Source organism: Cyprinus carpio, chromosome B21 (assembly GCF_018340385.1).
Source record: "Cyprinus carpio isolate SPL01 chromosome B21, ASM1834038v1, whole genome shotgun sequence".
Classification (NCBI taxonomy): Eukaryota; Metazoa; Chordata; class Actinopteri; order Cypriniformes; family Cyprinidae; genus Cyprinus; species Cyprinus carpio.
The window spans coordinates 2,066,354-2,087,507 of NC_056617.1; the positions used below are offsets into that span (position 1 = coordinate 2,066,354).

General features: G+C 31.2%; 2 protein-coding genes across 2 annotated transcripts in view; both read right to left on the minus strand.

The window, feature by feature from the left end:
* Positions 1 to 8,313, minus strand: part of LOC109064854 — a 31,216-nt gene extending 22,903 nt beyond the window's left edge. The window contains exon 1 of the mRNA XM_042748029.1: positions 8,209 to 8,313. The gene's annotated coding sequence lies outside the window, so the exon portion shown is untranslated. The remainder of the gene's footprint in view (positions 1 to 8,208) is intronic.
* An 8,205-nt stretch (positions 8,314 to 16,518) lies between these two features.
* Positions 16,519 to 21,154, minus strand: part of LOC109057078 (transcription factor 4) — a 50,725-nt gene continuing 46,089 nt past the window's right edge. Inside the window, exons 12-13 of the mRNA XM_042748061.1 lie at positions 20,353 to 20,510; positions 16,519 to 18,622 (exon numbers count right to left, since the gene is read on the minus strand). Of these exons, the coding sequence (XP_042603995.1) occupies positions 20,374 to 20,510 (137 nt within the window). The 3' untranslated portion in view covers positions 16,519 to 18,622; positions 20,353 to 20,373. The remainder of the gene's footprint in view (positions 18,623 to 20,352; positions 20,511 to 21,154) is intronic.

The window sequence follows — 21,154 nt, forward strand, 5'->3', positions numbered from 1 at the left end:
GTATTTTTTTTTTTCAGTTAAAGATTTGACAATAATAAAAATACAAAAAATGAATAAAATTTATTATTTTTAATATTCAATTAGTTTTTGTATTTTTTCAGTTAACGGTAAAATTAATATTAAAAATTGCATTAATACAATTATTATTATTCATAAAACTACTTTTTATTATTTCAGTTAAAGGTTTGGCAAATTAAATATAAATATAAATAAAATTCACGATGATGACGATGATTATTATTATAACTATTACTTATATTAACACATTATATTATTACTTCATTAATCGAACAGTTAAGTTGTTGGTTGACCATCTCTCTTCATCACAACTAATGACCAAACGCTCCCACAAAGCAGCTAAACCCAACTGCTGTAGTATCTGACTCTAGCTTTAGCTGCTTCTCCAGCAGGAGATCGAGGCTGTATTTCGAGGCTTGTCTGAGCGATCGCTTCTACTTACTTCCCTCTAATAAAAGCCGAAGTGAACCGGCTGATGGGGAAAGCCGCAGGATTTGGCCGGATGTCAGGTGTTATAATGGGAATATCAGCAGCACAGCTGGAAGCCTTTTGTTGACCATCTCAAGAGCTTGACAAACACACGCTGATCTGCATCTCTGGCCACTTATCCTCCATTAGGGCCTCGTCGAACCGGCCGAACAATACAGCAGTGATTATAGAGAGAGGAGTTCACGCAGATGCAGTTCAGCCGCTAAAAACAAGCATCTGAGCGTGCAGATAATTATCAGATCATCCGTAATGCATGCTGCCGATGCAGTCCAGACGACTGAAACTGGCCTGGATTTAGATGTGAAAGGTTTTGCACTCATAGTTTCTAAAGAAGACGGACGATCTGCTGACAGTCTGCTTTAAGTTTTCGCATTCTTTATTCTTTTATGAATTATTCAGACCTTAATGAAACAATGGATTAATACGACTGACTGCAAGTCATCATTCAAGCAAAACACACACAAAGAGAGACGCACACAGAAAAACACAGAAACGAGAACATATACAGACGTCGCAAAAATAACACACATGCAATGCATATTCAAGATTTCTGATGAGGAATGAAAGAAATTGCATCAACAAGGGAAACATTATTTGAAAATAATATAAAGGAGAATATATATATATATATATTATAAAAATGAAATTTTGAAATAGAAAGACTGAAAGAGTATTTTCTTTTAAAATGCACACCGATAATTGCAATTTTTTTGCAATTAAAATGTTTAAATTTCAAAAAACTTCTTTACAGTGTAAACAAAAATAATCTAATAAAAAGATAAAAACACAACAAAATTAAATGATAGAAAATTTAGGAAATATAGAAATATTAGAAAATATAAAAATCTAATTAAATAAAAAAAATTCTAAAAAAAATAAAAAATATAAAAAAAAATTTTGTCATCTCGGAGCAGCGGACAGGGGGCGATATGCATCCACTCCTCAGCCAAAGTTTACTTACTTTGAGTTTCAAAAACAACCCAACAAACTCCATCCCAATTAGCCCTGATGTGGAGCTTAATTGTGCCGGAGACAGAAGCCCAATCAAGAAAAATAATTGGTGACTAAATATTGGGTGGTTGCCAAGTTTTGTGTTTGCGAGACGAGCGGCGATCCTTCAGGGAGGCGGAAAAATACCAGGCAACCGACTTCACATGCAAATAAGACCGTAATGAAATAGGAGAGACAGAAACAACGAGGCTCTGACAGACGACTGACAACTCAAAACCAACACACATGCAGCTGAAGCCTGCTGTCAATCCTGCAAACAAGGAGTGGCCCTTATCATCCAAAACCATTATTACACGCAGAACAGCTAAAGGCAACTCACTGACACAAACAATGAACGCAGAATAATCACTAAACGTGTTACACATCGATCCTGTCCTTAAACCACACACATTACTGATGATGTTTCACACTGTGACTCTATATTGAGACATTATGAGATCTATATTTAGTGTGCAAACAGCTCAGTGCTTACTCTTACAATGATAAACACTCCAAAACCCATTTCTCAATTACTCTACCACTGTCAAACTGATTAAAATGAGCAAAATATAAGGTTTTTTTGATAAAAAAAAAATATTTATATATATATATATATATATATATATATATACACACACAAATATTTTATATACACAAAATATATATAATAAATATATATATATTATATATTATTCATTATTAATAAAATGCATTATTATTATTATTAATCTGAGTTATTTTTAATTTTTCAGTTAGATAGGTTAGATAAAAGTAAATATAAAAAAAATAATTTCAGTTAATATTTATATTTTTTAATGAAAATGTTTTTATGGTTTGTTTTAATTAACAATAATAATCCTGCTGTACACAATGATTTTTTTAATTAAAATTTCATGCAAATGCATTTTCTTAAAAAAAAAAAAATAAAATAAAATAAAATACAATAAAAATAATAAAATAAAATGTGAAAAATGATTATCATTATTATTAACAATAATAAAATATAATAACTTTTTTTTTTTATTTCAGTTAATGTTTATTTTATTTCAAATAATGGCTTTTTTATGGTTTTAGTTTTAGTTTTAGTTAAAAATAATAATCAAAAATAATAATCCTTCTGTAAAAAAAATCTCTTAATTAAAATCTCAGGCAAATGCATTTTCTTCAAAAAAAAATTAAATTAAATTAAAAATCTAATGAAATAATACATGTGTAAAATGAATTAAACACAGCTTTTAAAATTTTAATTAGTCTTGTTTTACTAGTTTTAAGTTAAAATATAAAAAATCCTAAAAACTCACAAAAAAATTTGCTCAAAAGGTAATGCTTCACAAGATATTAAAACTTGTCAGATATACTGAAAAAATGCTAAATACTTTATACTTTAAAGCAAATTTATCCTAGTTCAAGGATCTGTAGATTTTAAAATGGAAAATAAGAGAAAAACACTCATTAAGAATTTTTTTTTTTGCAGTATGTAATATTATGGTACTTATAGTACAATGTAAAAAAAAAAAAAAAAAAAAAGAGATGTTTTGAAGCTGTTTATGAAACACTATTAAATAACTGGAGTATGTTTAACAAGAAAATACAATTTTAGTCTTTCTACTTCAAAATTTCACATCTAATTCGATGTAATTTCCTAGCAGTTCCTCGATGAAAATGGTTTAAAAGCAAATCCATCATACAATTTCAGTGCAATCGTTTGGCACCAATAACTTGCCGACCGAGTTTAACAGTGATAGTCAGATGAGAAAAACTGATGTGTCTGCAATAAGAGGAGCAGAACTGTGAATCTCTGAAGGTCACTCAGCAGATCAGAAGCTGTAGTTCACCAAGCAGCATCTAAACACACAGCAGATCAGGCCCCGGGCTCCTGGTGTTCTCATTGCAGTACAGCCGAAGACAGCCGTGTAATTACAACAAATTCAGCAAATACACTGAATAAACACTGTGAACACAAGAGTCACAGCAACCATATTCATATACAAACATACACCCTAACCAAAAAAAATGTGACTTTTTTATTTTATTTTATTTTATTTTATTTTATTTTATTCAGCTATATGCCAAGACAACATTTATCATTTTAACTAACTTGATGTATGAAAATAACTACGGTTGCAAAGGGTTGGAACACTTCCTGGCAAATTTCCAGAAACTTTCCAGGATCAAAACAAACCTGAAATAATCTGTCCCTTTGCAACAAAAAAACTAAAAGATATCAAAAAAAATAGATATTTAAAAAACAAAAACAAATAAAAATGTCGAAAAACACAACAAATTACTAAACTTGTTAAACTAATTAAAATGTAAAATGATTTATGAAATTAAAAACTTTTTTATTTAGTTTAAACAAATAAAAAATAAAAAAAACAAAAAATCATTAAAAAAAACACAACATTTTAAAAAAAAAAAACAAATAAAAAAAAACAAAAGCTAATAAAAATTACAAAAAAGCACACCAAATTACTAAAACTACTAAAAATAAAGCAGAAAATATGAAAATAATAACAAATTTAAAATATTAATGAAAACTATAATAGTATATCAATAATTCTAAAATAACTCTGATACAGCGAAGGTTTTATTTTATGGCACTTTAAAATAAACAAACGATTTTAATGATACTAATCATATGATTTACTTCAAATGTATAACCAATTACCGTGTTAAAAAAAAAAAAACGATATTCGCATGGAAGCACTAGCATAAACCCATGGCAGTACTACAGTACTTCTTGTAAGCATATGCACCTAATTAATGCTTCAAATCTCAAGCAGAAATTCAAAAAGAGCTGAGAAACGTACTGACTTTACACTACTGTAATTTTGCACTTCAGTATTGCAGAACACCAGTGTAAACAAGCTCCTGCACAACACTCATGAAATATGCTGCTGTATAATACAAACCCTCAGGAGAATGACAAGCTCCTGAGATATTTCTGAGGTTGATTCTGGGCGTTTGTTTGTATAAAAAAAGCGACGGGTGACACCTTCATTCTTAACATACTTGAGCTCCATGTTCTCAGGCCTGTTAAATGCATTCCTCACATTCAGAACCAAAAAATCACTCAAATGGCATCACAGTCCATCCCTGATGCACTAATTCAGATTCGGCTCAATAAGGCTGCTTATTAAAACCCTCTATGATGTCATCGGCCAGCGCTTGACTTATAAGGCGGATGTCTGTTTATAATAGAAGGTTTGATCCTGCAGCTCTATTGTGGATGGCGGGAAATGGAATGTTACATTGTAACAATGACACTTTCACCTCTGCCAGATGAGTCATAGAGTTTTTTGATGGTCGCCATGGCAACATCACAGATGGTTTAATAAACAGACGATTGACATGATGCACAATGAAAGTTATGAAAGAATGCGTTTGAGGGCGGCGCTCGTATACCTGTGTGTTTGATATCATTTAAAATAAAACGGCAGCAAACATTCCTCACATCACACATCAGCTCTTATCTCACGGATTTCCACTAAGACAACAAACCTCGTCCAAACACCTGAAGAAATCTACAAGAAGCTGAGCTAGCAAGTTTGGACTGACACTAATCATATCATATATACTATTCTATTGAGATTCTACTTCAAATATAACCAGTTGCCATGGGAAAAACAACAACACACGTCAAAAAATATTGCATTTCTTTTGCATTCTATTGAATTGTAAGGTCTACAAGTAGATTTCATTAAAGACGCAGATCATCTGTAAGCTCACATCGGTAGTGAGGCAAACATACACTAGCAATCAAGAGTTTGGACACATTAAAGAATACTACTACTAATAATAAAGCCCTCAAGAGTTATGAAATAACAATATTAAAGAATAATATGGAGAAAAAAGTGATTAAATTTAATTGCATTCATGTATGATGAGTATATAAATGTAGGTTTGTAACGAAACATCACAAGTATATTTGTCAAAAAATCTAATTTTAATCATTTAATAAAAAGTCTTTGCTCAAATATCTTTTTATGATCAGTTAAGATCAGTATTTATATTTACTATTTACATTTATGCATTTACCAGAGGCTTTTAGCCAAAGTGACTTTTAAAATCATTTTCTGGGAATCGAACCTATGATCTTTCTATATCTTGTATTGTCATTAAATAAATAATTTAATAAATATGTAGGTTTGTAAAGGAAACACATCACAAATACATGTCTAAAGATCAGTGAATTTGCTGGGAATCGAACCCATGACCATTTACTTGATGTTTTTCATTCAATATCTTCTTCAATCGTTAAATAAATAAACAAATAATTACATGTAGGTTGTAAAGAAACACCACCATAAATTTATACAGTATTTCTAAAAATCTATGCATTCCCTGGGAGTCGAACCCATGATACTGGTGTTTCTGCAGCACTTGAAGATATGTCCTACAATAAACGTAGGTTTGTAATGAAATGAGTCAGAAATATATTTGTCTAAAAATCTAATTTCAAAGATTTAATGAGACAATTTTAAATGAAAAAAGTAAGATTATTACATTTACATATTTAGCTTTTTTTATCCAAAGTGACTTATTGCATTCAAGGTATACTTTTTTTGGGGGGGGGAGGGGGGGGGTCAAACCCATGACCTTGCCATTGCTAAAGCACTTCATGATGTTTTTCCTTCAATATCTTCAACAAACAAACAAACAAATAAAATGAATGTTTTGTAAAGAAAAAAAACAATGCATTCCCTGGGATTAGAACCCATGACCTTAGCGTTTCTAAAGCTCTTGATGAGTTTTTCCTTTAGTATCTTCTACAATCAATCAATCAATAAATAAATGAATGCAAGTTTGTAAACAAACATATCACAAATGTATATATGTCTAAATATCTATTAATTCTCTGGGAATCGAACCCATGACATTATCATTGCTGGAGCACCTCATGTTGTTTTTCTTTCAATACATTCTACAAACAAACAAATAAAATAAATGTATGTTTGTAAAGAAAAACAACAAATATAGTCTAAAAAAATCAATGGATTCCTTGGGATTTGTAAACAAAGACATCTCAAATGAATATTTGTCTAAAACTCCATGCATTCCCTGGGAATCGAACCCATGACCTCCCCAATTATCTACAGCTTGCGCTCTAGGAATGCCAAATCGTAGCTAATGCATATATAATGCATTCCAAAGTCCACACGTTTGCCTGGTCGTGTAATCACAGCGATACAAATCACTCAGGAATAATGTTGATTTGACATGCACCAGTGAGAACATGAGTGAGTCAAACGCTGTAAATCATTGCGTAACAGATCTCACTATGACGCATTACTGCTCAAGTAATGAATTCATCAATGTCTGAAGGAATCTGAAGTTTAAAAAAAAAAAAACTTTGTTTTCAAACCCTGAGCTAGAAGCTTCTCCAAAAACTCAAGCTCTTAAGATCAGCTGCTATTTTATACAAACTGATCGATATGAATGATTCCTTACATACAGTAACAACAGTGAGTCACCGGGGCAAAAACAGCCGACTAAAGCTGACCAACATTTTTCTTGTTTTCTCTAATTATCATGCCACAATAGAGCCGCTCCTGCCGCTATTGTTCAGTCTGTCTGTGAACACCCAGCACATCAATACTTCCTTCTAGTTCTGCTGGTTTAAGGCCCGTTCTCGAGTGAAAAGAAGGAATCTGTCCTGTTAAATACCAGAGCAATAAGCACTTTCACCTCTCGGGCGGATCGCATTCCTCCTTCAAGGAAACAATTAATGCAGTGTCAAGATCTAGAAACACTGTGAGCATCAAATAAAGCGGAGCGCTGTCACCTTGATGTGATTCTTTAATGATTACTGTCACGGATGCGGCTCGACGGGTCTGATGTCTCATGTTCACACGTCACACAAACCATTCACAAGTTACAGACAGTCTGTGATCGATAATTATCAAACACAAATGCATGACCTTAAACCTCCTGTATAGAAAGTACTATGCTGATACCACGGTACAGTGATGGTAATGGAAGGCAATGCAATGGTACTTTCATATATGCATATACAATGGTATTTATATACAATACCACAAAGTACTTCACAGATTACCATGAAATTACTACGGTATATGTTCAAAGATCCAAAAAATAATGTAATTACTATGGTACATGTGTGTGTATAAACCATATTAACCATTTTTGACACTTCAAATCAAGCAGTAAAAAACATTATGAAGTATCACAATGGTAAATGCCTACAGAGCATGGTAATACAATGGTAAATATGCAAAAAATGTAGTATGGTTCTAAAACTATTGTAGCACCACACACACACACACACATATATACAAAACCATGTTTTTATATACACATATATATACAAGAAACATATTGGTATTGTAGACATTACAGTATTATCATAGTATATTTCCAAGGAAATATATATATATATAGTCCTGTTAAATAACCTAAAACAGTATTTACTTTACTGTGATAAATATACAAAAAAACATGATCCTAAAACCATTATAGAGGCAAGGTAATACCATGCTTCTTATATATAGCCTAGTAGTATTACCATAGTAAATGTCATGCACCTTTCTAATGATATCTGATTGGAATTAATATATTTTAAAAAAATATTTGGCAATATTTCTGACTTTTGTTATACAAAACCTCTTTAAAAGTCACTAAACTTGTTAAATCTGAAAGAACAGCAGCTCACATTTCATATTAAACATCAGAAATGATAAATATCTTTACCTCAGGCGCACTTTGACCTGCTGATCGCAGATAAACACGCACTGTCGCGTCGCAGATGATCGATAATCGATATATTAAAGCGCTTATGGAGTAAATGCAGCGTCAAGTGAAGGGAAGTGAGTTTACCGTGGAATGTGGAGCAGGTCCGTGTCCTTTCGTGTCTCTCAGGTGTGTTTGTTCTTGCTGAAGTGCACGGTGACTTTCACACCTGGGCGGGTCACCTGTGCACGGGTGGGCGTGGCCTGAGACACGCCCATGAACCTTAGCCACGCCCCTCCAGCCGCATTGAGAAGTAAAACCTATCAACAGCAGCAGGGTTTTACTGTGGTAAATCTGCTTTATACAAGAGCGGATGTTATTCATCACCATATTTGGAAATCTTCAAATGATCCTGAACCATTTAAGGAATTTTGAATGAGTTCTAGAATCAGATTCATTTATATCCGTTTATATCCAGTCTTTCAGGATCTAATAAAATGCCTAACCCAGCAATATTATGAATATAATGAAGAAATTAAACTGAAAACCAGCACTCACCAGAATTCATAATAATAATAAATAATATTTAGAAATAATTCTTTATAAGTAGTTTATAACAACACATAATAATAAAAATATTTTTTTATTTTAATTATTAAAATACATATCTTTATATATTAATCACATCAGTAATACAAAAATATTGATAACAAACAAACAAAAAAAACCAACCAACCAACCAACCAAACAAACAAACAAACAAATAAATACTTCCATAAACTTCCAATCAACATAGAAATTTGTCAAATCAATAATTTTAAAAATAAAAATAATAATAAAAATAATAATAAAAAAAAAAAAAATCATAATAATAATAAAACTAATAATAATAATAATAATAATAATAATAATAATAATAATAATAATAATAATAATAATAATAAATCATACCAGTAATAAAAAATATTGGTATAAGCCACTTTTTAAATAAAACAAACAAATAAAACAAATAAAACAAATAAATAAATGAATAAATAAATAAATAAAATGAAATCACAGACTTCTAATTAACATACAAATTTGGTATGTCTTGTTGTTGTTGTTGTTGTTGTTGTTGTTGTTGTTGTTGTTGTTATTTGGTGCTAAGAAAATAAGGTCAGAATTTAACACAGTAATAATAATAATAATAATAATAATAATAATAATAATAATAAATAAATAAATAAATAAATAAAATCTGTTAAATAAAATCTGTTAAATAAAATCTGCTAAATAAATAAATAAATAAATAGACTTCCAATAAAAATATATGCATTTTTGTTCAAAATCATTTTCTGTGCTAATCTCATGCACAAAATATTCATTTTATTTTAAGTTATTGTTTGGTTTTAAGTCAAGCTTAAATGCCTGTTTAAAACAATAAAATAAACATCTTACAGGTCAAAATGCATGTCTATGATGAATCAATGCTGACAGAGCATTAGTTCAGCAAAATCATCTTTACTGACAAATCCACCACTCAAACACACGCCAATGAACACTAACAGATCAGTTTATTAATTCTGTCAGTCCGCGTGACCCTGACCCTCCACCACACCCACAATGCACTGCAGCAGACGCTCGCGGACTGACCTGACGGCGTGTTTATGCATAATTCATACATTACTTCATTACTGCATTACGTATGAAGTCACACCGCTTTTCCTGCGTGCCACAGCGGGGAGTGGATTCCCAGCATGCCTTTAGCCAACATGCTGAATAAGGAGGGAAAAGAAGAAGTCAGTGAAACCTATTGTGCTTTCAGAGTATCTGTGTCTTTCACTTAAAGCATGTCGTCATTCACCTCATCGTGTTCAGACACATATCAAGTTATTTCCCCGTTTAACAGAATATTAGGCCATGAAACCATCATAAAAGCTCTTCAAAAATCAATAGGACTTGATATAAATGAATAGAAGTCTATAGGATTTGAAACAGTAAAATCATAATATATTCATATGGGATGTCATATAAACAGTATAAGAATCAGAATATTTCTGCTATTTATTTTAATGGCATTTACGACAATATTATTGTAGTAATGTGGGTATTTTAGGGTAACATTTCTGTTTACCACAGTGGATGTATTTAGTGCCAGAATTACTTTGTTTATACTTGTCTGAAAACAAACAAACAAACAAACAAACAAACAAACAAACAAACAAAAAACATCAAAGGTTATTATGGTTAACTAAAACCACACACACACACACACAAAAAAAATCATCACTTAAAATAAACCTTAACTGAAACAAAATAAAATATAAAAATCGATTTCTTATATTCAACTTTTTATATTAAACTTAGTTTATTTTAACTAACGGCAAAGACAACATTTCTCATTTCCATTTAATAAAATAACTAAATAAAACTAAATAAAAAATAATAAATAACCATTAATAAATACTATAGATATATAAAAATAATATACAATCATATAAAATATAAAATAAAAAAATAACTAGAATTACAAAATAACTAAAATTAAAGTGAAAACTGAGAGCATAAAAATAAAATCTGTTTCAAAATATTAACCAAAACTAAATGATACTAAAATAACTATGAAACACACACACTATAATCCAAACAACGTGTAGTAATAAGTCATGAATGTGCTTCTTACATAAACTGATCATGAAAACTACTAGAATCTAAACATCATATCTAGTCATAAAGCATGAATATGCTCCTTACATAAACTGATCATGAAACACACACACACGTTAATGAGGCATGTCGCTGTGCTGAGTGTGTGTGAGTATGTGTGTGTGTATGTGGCAGGAGTTCCTGGGTGGATCTGAGCTGACAGACAGACAGTGATCCTGTCAAAGGGACAGCGAGTGAGATTCACAGCTCAGAGCTCAAGCACGTCTGTGACGTTCTGTACAGGACCGGCCCGCTTTGGGCGTCTCACAGTTTACAGTAAAACAGGGTTTAGGACTCCCTGAAGACATGCTGACACTCAGCGGGACCTTCCTGGTTAAATAAAGGAAGATAAACTCTTAAAACATGCACGCACACTCTTAAAAATAAAGGTGCTTCACAATAATGCCATAGAAGAACCTTTTCGTCTTAATGGTTCCATAAAGAACCTTTAATATCTGAAGAACCTTTCTGTTTCACAAAAGCTTCTCTGTGATGAAAGAAGGTTCTTCAGATTATAAAAAGGTAAGAAAGAGATGGTTCTTTAAAGAACCTTTGACTGAATGGTTCTTTTATAGCATCGCTGTGGAGAACCTTTTAAGCACCTTTATTTTTAAGAGCGCAGTTCGGAACATTTTCTGATCGTTTTAAGCATTGTTCTTGTCATTGTTTACACCGGTTTTAGAGGTGCCTTTATTTCTGTTATATTATAGTAAATACATTTTATATTCGTTTGGTAAAACATTATTGTTACCATGGTACTGTACTTTTTAAATGTAAGTAAAATAAACAAAAATGTGTTCATATTGTTTAAAATTTTATGGTGATTAAAGAAGACAACCTTTTAGTACTACAAAAATAATTATTAGGTAAAAGTACTACAAAAATAATTATTATTACTGAATAAATTTATTTATTTAAATCAATCGAGCAAGACGCAAAATAAACAAAGATATTTTCTGAAAACTTTAGATACAGTATTTTCTGAAAACATGTTGCTTTTGTGTTATATCTTGTGTAATTTTATGTCTGAAATAAATGTATCTTGTTTCAATATGTTTCAATGTCTTTTTGGAAGACAAAAATATCAGTCTGAAATATTTTATTTAAAATAGAATGTTCACAAGTAATAAAATAATGTTTTTAATGATTAAATCAATTGAGCAAGATACAAAACTTTATAAACCATTATAACAATTTTATATATAAAAACTAGGATATTTTATGACAAAATATTTTATTATCTTGGTATTGTCTTACGCAGTTTTGCTTTTCACATAACTGTATTTTGTTATTGGAAAACAAGATTAAAATACTCATGAATGTCTGAATTATATTATTTAAATCTAAAAATTTAGCATAAAAACTCAAATAAATACTAAAAAATGATCCACAAAAATCTAAAATATAATATAATATAATATAATATAATATAATATAATATAATATAATATAATATAATATCTAAAAATTGAGCATATAAAGTCGGTTTAGTCCTTTAGTCTGTGCTTAAAACATGTTCACAATTCTTTTATACAAATATTATGAAAATGTTTGGTTACTTCATGCAAATTAATTTAAATTTGGCTGCTTCTGTTCTTTTGTTATATTAAAAATCTAAAATTTTAATTCAAATAAAACAAACAAAACAAAGCTGAAAGCGGTAGATCATAAAAATGGCACATTTATTGCTACAGACGGTCATGTACATGATATCATCGAGTTACTACAGGATGAGAACAAACAGATGAGGATGAGGATGAGCTTTAGAGAAACACAACAACAACAACATCACATTTACAACAGAAATCAAAACGAATCCAGAAAATGAATCACACACACACACACACACACACACACACACATTAGACAGGACGTGTAACTGTGTTTCGAATCACTGCTTCATTTCTCTCATTCAAACACATCTGCATCTCAAAATCATCTTTAAATAGCAAAATAAAGTAACAAACATTTATATGAATGACTCTATAAAGGGGAACAGTCTCGATTCAGACTCTTATTTTGTCAACATCACTGGTATAAAAGGATCGCCCTGCAAAAAATTCGCCAAATTGAGTCTGATCTGAAATGCAGGTGATATTTTTCCCGAATGCATTTGTCTTTTTCATAGTCAAATATGCACTAAAGAAGCTTTATAACAAAAATCCAGGCACTGGAACATGGCGAGTCTCTGAGGGTCACGATTCTTCTCTTGAGTTGCATAACGACTAACAAGAATTAAAGGCCACGGTTCATAAATGCTCTCGAATACGACGATAAACATCTGGCTGAAGGCTGAAAGTGGCTGGACTTATTCTGTGTGATCTGGAGATGTTTCTTTCCTCTTGTCAGTTGTGCTTGAACACGCTCGCGATTATGAAGCTGGGATTACATTCAACACATCATTTCTACTTTTTACATTATATAAAAACACAATACATTATTTCAAATTTAAAAGTTAACTGTCAAAAATGGAAGACTAGTTTATATATTTAACCTTGCATTCAGTATTAGACTTGATCTCAGGGAATATCATGCATACTGTATGCAAACAATTTTTTTTTTTATTAAATGCTTTGTAAAAAAAAAAAAAAATCTTAACATCTCATGCAAATTGCTTTTCAAATGAATGACTCATAATAATGACTGTTTTCAAACAAGTTTCCACTGTATTTATGTCATTGGTTGAGTCATTATGTTTGGCATTATACACTTCACTATCAAGAATTTACCATAGTAAAGTTGTTAAAATGGTTTATATTTTAGTTTAGCCTGGTTTAAAATTTCATGTTTCATTCAGTGTTACTTAAATTGTGAAGATTGTCTCCTTGCAAACGCTACACAACTTTTTCCCCACTATGCATAAATTAAGTAAAACAAAACAATTCAAACAATTTCATATATATATATATATATATATATATATATATATATATATATATATATATATATATATATATATATATATATGAAACACTAAATTAGTTTTAATTTCTTATGCAAATTGTTTCTCAAATAAATACATGTTTTTAAAGGTGAAGAGCATCATAAAGTCACAAATAATGACTGTTTTCAAACAAGTTTCCATTATTTTATGTCATTATGTTTGCCATTATACATTTCACCTTCACAACTCTACCACAGTGTTATTAAAATTTTATAGTTTAGTCCGGTTTAAAATTTGTGAAAATTGTTCCAAAGTATTTTTTTTTTCAGTGCAGATGCCACACAAAATTTTGCATATGCATAAATTAAGAAAAACAAAACAATTTGACCAATTTCATATATATTAACTTAAAACAAGTCTTAATATCTTATGCAAATTGCTTCACAAATAAAAACAAATTTAAAGGTGAAGTGTGTCGTAAAGACACAAATAATGACTGTTTTCAAACAAGTTTCCATCATTTTTGGCATTATTGTTTTGTTTGGCATTAGACATTTCACCTTTAAAAATGTTGTTAAAATAGTTTCTATTCCAGTTTAAACTGGTTTTACATGTCATGTTTAATTCAGTGTTGCTTGCCATTTGTTAAAATTTTCAAAGTATTTTTTTGAGTGCAGATGCCACACTAACTTAAGAAAAACAAAACAATTTGAATAAATTCATATATATTATCTTAAAACAAGTCTTAATATCTTAAGCAAATTGCAGTGCGTCATAAAGACACAAATAATGACTGTTTTCAAACAAGTTTCCATAATTTTTGTCTACTTTTAAAGATGTTTTTGGCTGAAAACATGACAGAAATGCTGATTACATTTACTGAAACTCTTAATTGTTGGTTTGTGTGTTAAATTTGCACTGAAATCAGCACTCAATCCACTTAACTGACGTGAAAATGTGATCTGGCAGTGGATATAGAGGATATTTTGAGCTTCTAGATCGTCTCTCTTTATTGAAATCACACTCAAGTGACAAAGACAACGCATCCGTCGGACAAACGCACTGAGAAAGCAGCAAAGACCAGTTGTACGATGCTGTTTGCGTCAAATAATCTTTATCTCACAATCCTCCACGTGAGGAGCACTTAAATAAACAGAGATGACACTGCCCAGGTTTGCTTTCTGAGGATGGAAAAGATCACTTACAGTTCAGTTCTGCATTGGACTAAAAAATATCAGTTCATAAAAGCAAGAACAAGTATGTACATTATGAACAACCAAGAGGAAAAACATCATCTTTTCCACTGCAATCATAGTAATTCAATTGGCTACAACAACATGATGTGGCACAAGGAGAGAATTAGTCAAACATCTTTAGCACTGGCAAAATACAGATGTTCAAAATTTACTGAAGGACAAGAACACTAGCATGTCTGAAGCAATGCAAAAGTACAGATGTACCACACTTTTCAACACTAGGCTTTTGCTGGAGTGTTTTCGGCAATCTTTTGAACCTGCAAATCAAGTAGAAAAACCCATGACATTGTGCATGTTGTGATTCTGCATAAAAAAATAAAATAAAAAAAAATAAAAACATATTTAGGCCTTAATTTATGATTTATGCTATATAAAATTTGCATTAAGTGTTTTACCATTAACATATAAACATGATGTGATGCATTTCTGTCAGTCATACTATACTTAAAACATACTGTACAAACCATAATGGCATCAATAAATAATCAAATTGCATTTATTCACATTGATTAAAATCAGCATAAATCTGTTCATTGAGAAAACAATTAAATTTATTTAGTTAATATATAAAATATGGCTAGCTGTGGAACAAGCAGGATACTATAGAAGCTTATTTCAGGGATAAAAAAAAATATCACACAATTCCGATTTTTTTTCTTGTAATTCCGAGATAAAAAGTCGCAATTACCTTTTTCTATATTTTTTAACCCATGATGGAAACAAACAAACAAACAAAAAGTGTTCTGAGAAAAAATCTGAATTTAGAGATACAAATGCAGAATTCAGAGGAAAAAAGAATTGAATTGCGAGATATAAACACAGAATTGTGAGAAAATAGTCTGAATTGAAAGATATAAAAGCAGATTTTTGTGAATTTTCAGTTTGTAAGCTTGCAACTTTACTCCCACAATTCTATGAAAAAAAAATCTGAATTTTTATGTTTTAATCCATGGCGGAAACAAACAAACAAACAAAAAGAATTCAGAGAAAAATTCAGAATTTTGAGATATAAACACAAAACTGCAACATAAAGTCTGAATCGCCAGAAAAAGTTTAAACTGTGATAAATAAATGCAGAATTGTGAGAAAAATATCTGAATTGTGAGATATAAAGTCAGAATTGCAAGAAAAAAGCCAGAATTTTAAAAGATATTAAAGTAGATATGCAAAAAAAAAAAAGAAAATTGAGTTAATATCTTGCAATTCTGAATTTTTTGTTTGCAATTCTGTAAACAAACTTAGAATTACGAGAAAAAAAAATCTGAATCTCTCTTTTTTTCCTCTGAATTCTGAGTTTACAATTGCAAGATTGAGAAATGAGAAAAAGTCAATTGTGAGCTATAAACAGAATTTGGGAAAAAAGTCAGAACTGCAAGACTTTTTCAAATTGTTAGATAGAAAAAAACAAAAAACTTTAATACATAAATTTACAATATCCTTTATTTTTTATAATTTTTTTTCTGTGGTGGAAACAGGTTTCCGTAAGAGTCAATTAGGTGAAATACATGAAACTGAAATAAAATGGGTTTACTGATGTAAAATATACTGTATAAACCATTTAGTTTCATCTAATTCATGTACGACAAATATGCACCACATTAAGTTTATCGTCTTAAAACTGCATCGTCCAAATTTTATATGCAACTTACATTAAATTCAGGCCTAAATTTTGCGTATGAGGGCCGGTGGCAAATGTGCAGAACATCCGAGTCGTCGTTTCGATTCTTTCAGCGAAAGTGAGAATGTAAATTAAGGTCTGATTGTTGACACACGTTAACGCTAATCAATCACGTCCTCACCAGGCCACATGATCAACGGCAGGTCGTCGACCCGCGTCTATTTACACAAAAAATACTCAATTAAAAATGACAATGTAATGATGAAAGAGGATGAGAGAGTAATCGTATAGCTTTGATTCCCGACCCCCACCACCCACCGTTATAGAAAAGAAAAATGTTCCCGCAAATATAAACATACTTTTTTTTTTTTTTGCTTTTGTTCTCACTACATTTTCAATGTGACACATTTCAACACACAATGAAGTATTTTTTCTGAAAAAACAAAAGAGAAGAACTGATACAACGCATTTCTAAACACAGAATAACAACAGCCTACATGTAAAAATATAACTTTTACATACACAATTTCAAAATAATGGTACGTTTGCATTTGTTGCATACAATTTACAAATGTCCGTGTGTGTTTCCCTTCGTCGGCGGTTTCGCAAGAGCATCGTTCGCCGCCGTTGCGATCGCGGTGACGTTATGAAAAATAGAGTCACGTCTCTCGGTGCGGATGGCGTTGGGGACGTCTCCGCTCGGCTTTACAGAATGAAAAACCGCTCCTCGTGAACTCCTTTCCGTCTCTTTATATACTGTATATATTTCTACATTTATATATAATGATTTTCTAATAGATTTGTGTCCACTTTCAGTGCCTCCCGTCCATTTTTTCCCATTTTTTTTGACAGAGAAACAAGTACAGACGAAGAATAGAGAGATAAAAAAAGAGAAAAAGCCATTTTACACGTACAACCACACATTTGTACTACAGCGGCTCAACAACAAGCCTGTATTCGTAAAAGCGGATATCTATAATACAATGCTCAATAACGACGGTGACAGGTGGGCGGGGCTGTGGGCGGGGCCACACGGGGCTGGACACACCTTCTAATTACATATAGCCGTACAGTACATTAAATACAGTTTATCCAAAAAATACTTTTTTTACCTTTTTACTTTTTTTTTTTTTTTTAAACTCCAGGTCGTAAAAAACCTGACTGCATAGACCTAATAACTAACGTTTCCTATACGCTTGCATCCTAGATAATGTTCTCCTCCAGTTGTGTGATGATATGAGCTCTAAAAGGCACGTTGGTTGTAGTTTCGACATGTTAAAATTGCATCTTCGGGGTCCGGGAGGGCTTCGGGAGAGTCGATGGCTAGAAACAAACGAATAAACGGAGAGAAATGACTTCCGTAGGTGATCCGCAAAAGTTCGCGAAACGAGCCCAAAGCAGTTCCAGAACGGCCTCTGAACGTTCACTGCCGGGATCTGCTGGTTTCACAGGAACTAAAACAACATTATTGCAGGTTTGAAGGGTTTTGTCAAATTCTACAGCCGAATCCCGTCTGGGTCGTTTGATTGACAGCTCCTCTCGTCCCGACTGATTGGGAATTTCCTAATTCTATTTTTCCGTAAGGAGTTCCGTGAGGCACAGCTACAGAAGTTCCACAGTGTGGACAGGATTGCCATTGAAATCAGACGGCTGCTCTCCACACCTCCACAACATCATGATATGTTTGAAGAATCGCCCGTCGCTCTTTTTTGTGTGTGTGTTCGTACATAAAAACGTCTTCTTTTGCAACAGGGAATGCTTGGAGGAAGATATGCACAACGAATCCGGCCCCACTCCCTAATTTACAGGATAAATCCTCACAGACGCAGTCAGGAACGGGAACACGCAGGAGTTGGTCGGATGGATGGAAGTTCTTTCGTTCGTTCGTTCGTTCATTCGTTTGATTGATTGTTTGACTGACGGTCGGGGCAGAAATGACGCTGTCAAAGGAAGTGATCGCTCATCATTTTGATGAATTCTGGCAGCTTCGACCTGAAAGATGGACAGAGGGAGAGAGACCTTAACTCAAAAGCACTTCTAAATATGTATTGTGCTTAAAGTAACTGGGGATTATTTTTAGGAGGTCGATATTTTCATGCTATTGAACCACATGTTTCTCCTTAATTCTTTAATTTACTGCAATGCAATTTAATTAATACGGCAATGTAAAATATGCAAATAAATGAAAATTATAAAAGTAAAGAAGTAATGAAAATTATACATTATGGGCATAATAATTCATTATATTATATTATATTATATATTTAATTAATAATAATCATTATAGAATTATAATAATTATTATATGGAAATATGTAAATAATGTTCATAATAATAATAATAATAATAATAATAATAATAATAAAAATACTATTATTAACGTAATACAGCAATGAAAACTATACTGCAATGACATAAATTATATTATATATATTTTTGATTATTTTAATAATTCTTGCTATTTAATGCAAATACGCAAAATAAAATTTTTTAAAATAATAAAGTACTCTCATCAATGTAATGCAATAATGAAAATGACACTATGTGTAAATAATTTATATTTTTGTTAATGTAATATTTAGATTATTTATTTTTATAATTCTCATTACTGTAATTCAAAATATGTAAATAAATAAAAATGTAGTACATTAATGAATATTATACTGCATGTAAATAATAATTTATATTATATTAGATATTTTATGCAATATATATTTGATCGTTTAATTTAACTAAACAATTCTTGTAATTGTAATGCAAAACATGTTAATAAATAAAAATAATAAAAGTACTCTCATTAATGTAATGCAGTACTGAAAATTATACTGCATTATACTACATTTTATATAAGCATTCCTAAAAATGCCTTTACATTGTTTACATACAAAATATAACTTTTTAATTTTGGAGTAAAATGTAAACTGCACATTTAAAATAATCATATACTGACACTACAGTGCAGATTTTTCTTCTATTTGCTGCTCTTAACGCCTCTAAAAAAATAATCTTTAAAAATATCTGTTTACTGAATGTTTTCCCTCATCATAAAATCTGTAAATTAACGTGAAGATGAATGAGCTGGGTTTAATTAACGCCTTCAATTGCAGTCGTAAACTCATTAAGTGCACATTACAGTGGTTTACACAGAGAACATGAACCTTTGGAACCGCATGTATCTGTTCACACCCATAATGCAATGTGAACATTGCTCTTTTCATGCTTTTACTTGATTTATTTCTGCTTTTACTAAATCAAACAAACAGTGAGGAATTAAATCAGACAATCTGGAGACTAAAACAAATCATGACAATCATCATAAAACAGCACTCTTGAATGAAATGGTCAGTGATTTTGTGTACATGCACCTTTCAATGTGTGCAGATATCTTCATTTAGCCTTACTAATTGTTATGTAATACATAGTTTAAAAATCAAAATCTCTATGTACACAAATTATAACCCACACTTACGGCCAATCTGTTGTTAAAATGCGCCCATTTTTACATTTTTAAAGGTGATTAGGTTTGTTTTTGTCGCCACTCATAGATTACTAGTCATCGTTTGATTAATGAAGTTACGTGGCATGTGACCAATGATTAGAAATCCAAACGTTCTGCATCACTTTGCCTAATAATTCTGTTATTGTGAGTAAGCGAGTGATTGCAGGATTGATGCTTTGGGACTTGTACAACAGCAGATCAGTGTAGAGGGAAATATTCTGACCATATACGGGGGTGTGGCTCTTTACATTTGTCCCATGGGATTGGACGACTCGCCCATGCTGTGGTGAGCGCCGGCCAATGAGAGAGGAGCACCGTCCGACGACACCTTCTCCTCTTCCCGCCTCTTCAGACACGCCGCCTTTGGGTTGAGATTGCGCTCTGGAAGGTGAGGAACACAAACACACGGTTTATTGAGTACACACACACTGAGCTGCTGCTGGAGAAACCAGATGACGCCATCCAGAGGACAAAAGTGGCACTGCGGCAAAATACAGCTGATCTAATCTGAAACACAAAGTGTTTTCTACATGCAGGACTTATTCAGATTTATCATATTATTTATAAATAAGTTATTTTTTTAATTAATAATTACATAATAATCTAGAACAATGCTATTAATATGAAATTAAATATTAAATATAAAATATGACAAATCTAATTTATAACAGCTACATTAATAAACCCAGAAATTATTATTATTATTAATAATAATACATTTTTATAAAATAATGCAAATCTAATCCAGAACATCTATATTAATAAACACCGTTTGCTATAAACTCTAAACAACCAGAATAGCTGTCAATAAACAGAAAGCGTTTGTTATATACAAATTATTATTATCTTTAATAATCGCATATAAAATAATGCAAAAAAAAAACAATGGTAAATCTAATTTGTAACAGCTACTTTAATAAACCCATAAATTATTATTATTATTATTATTATTATTATTAATACACTTGTGTGTTGCATATAAAATAATGCAAATCTAATCCAGAACATCTATATTAATAAACAGC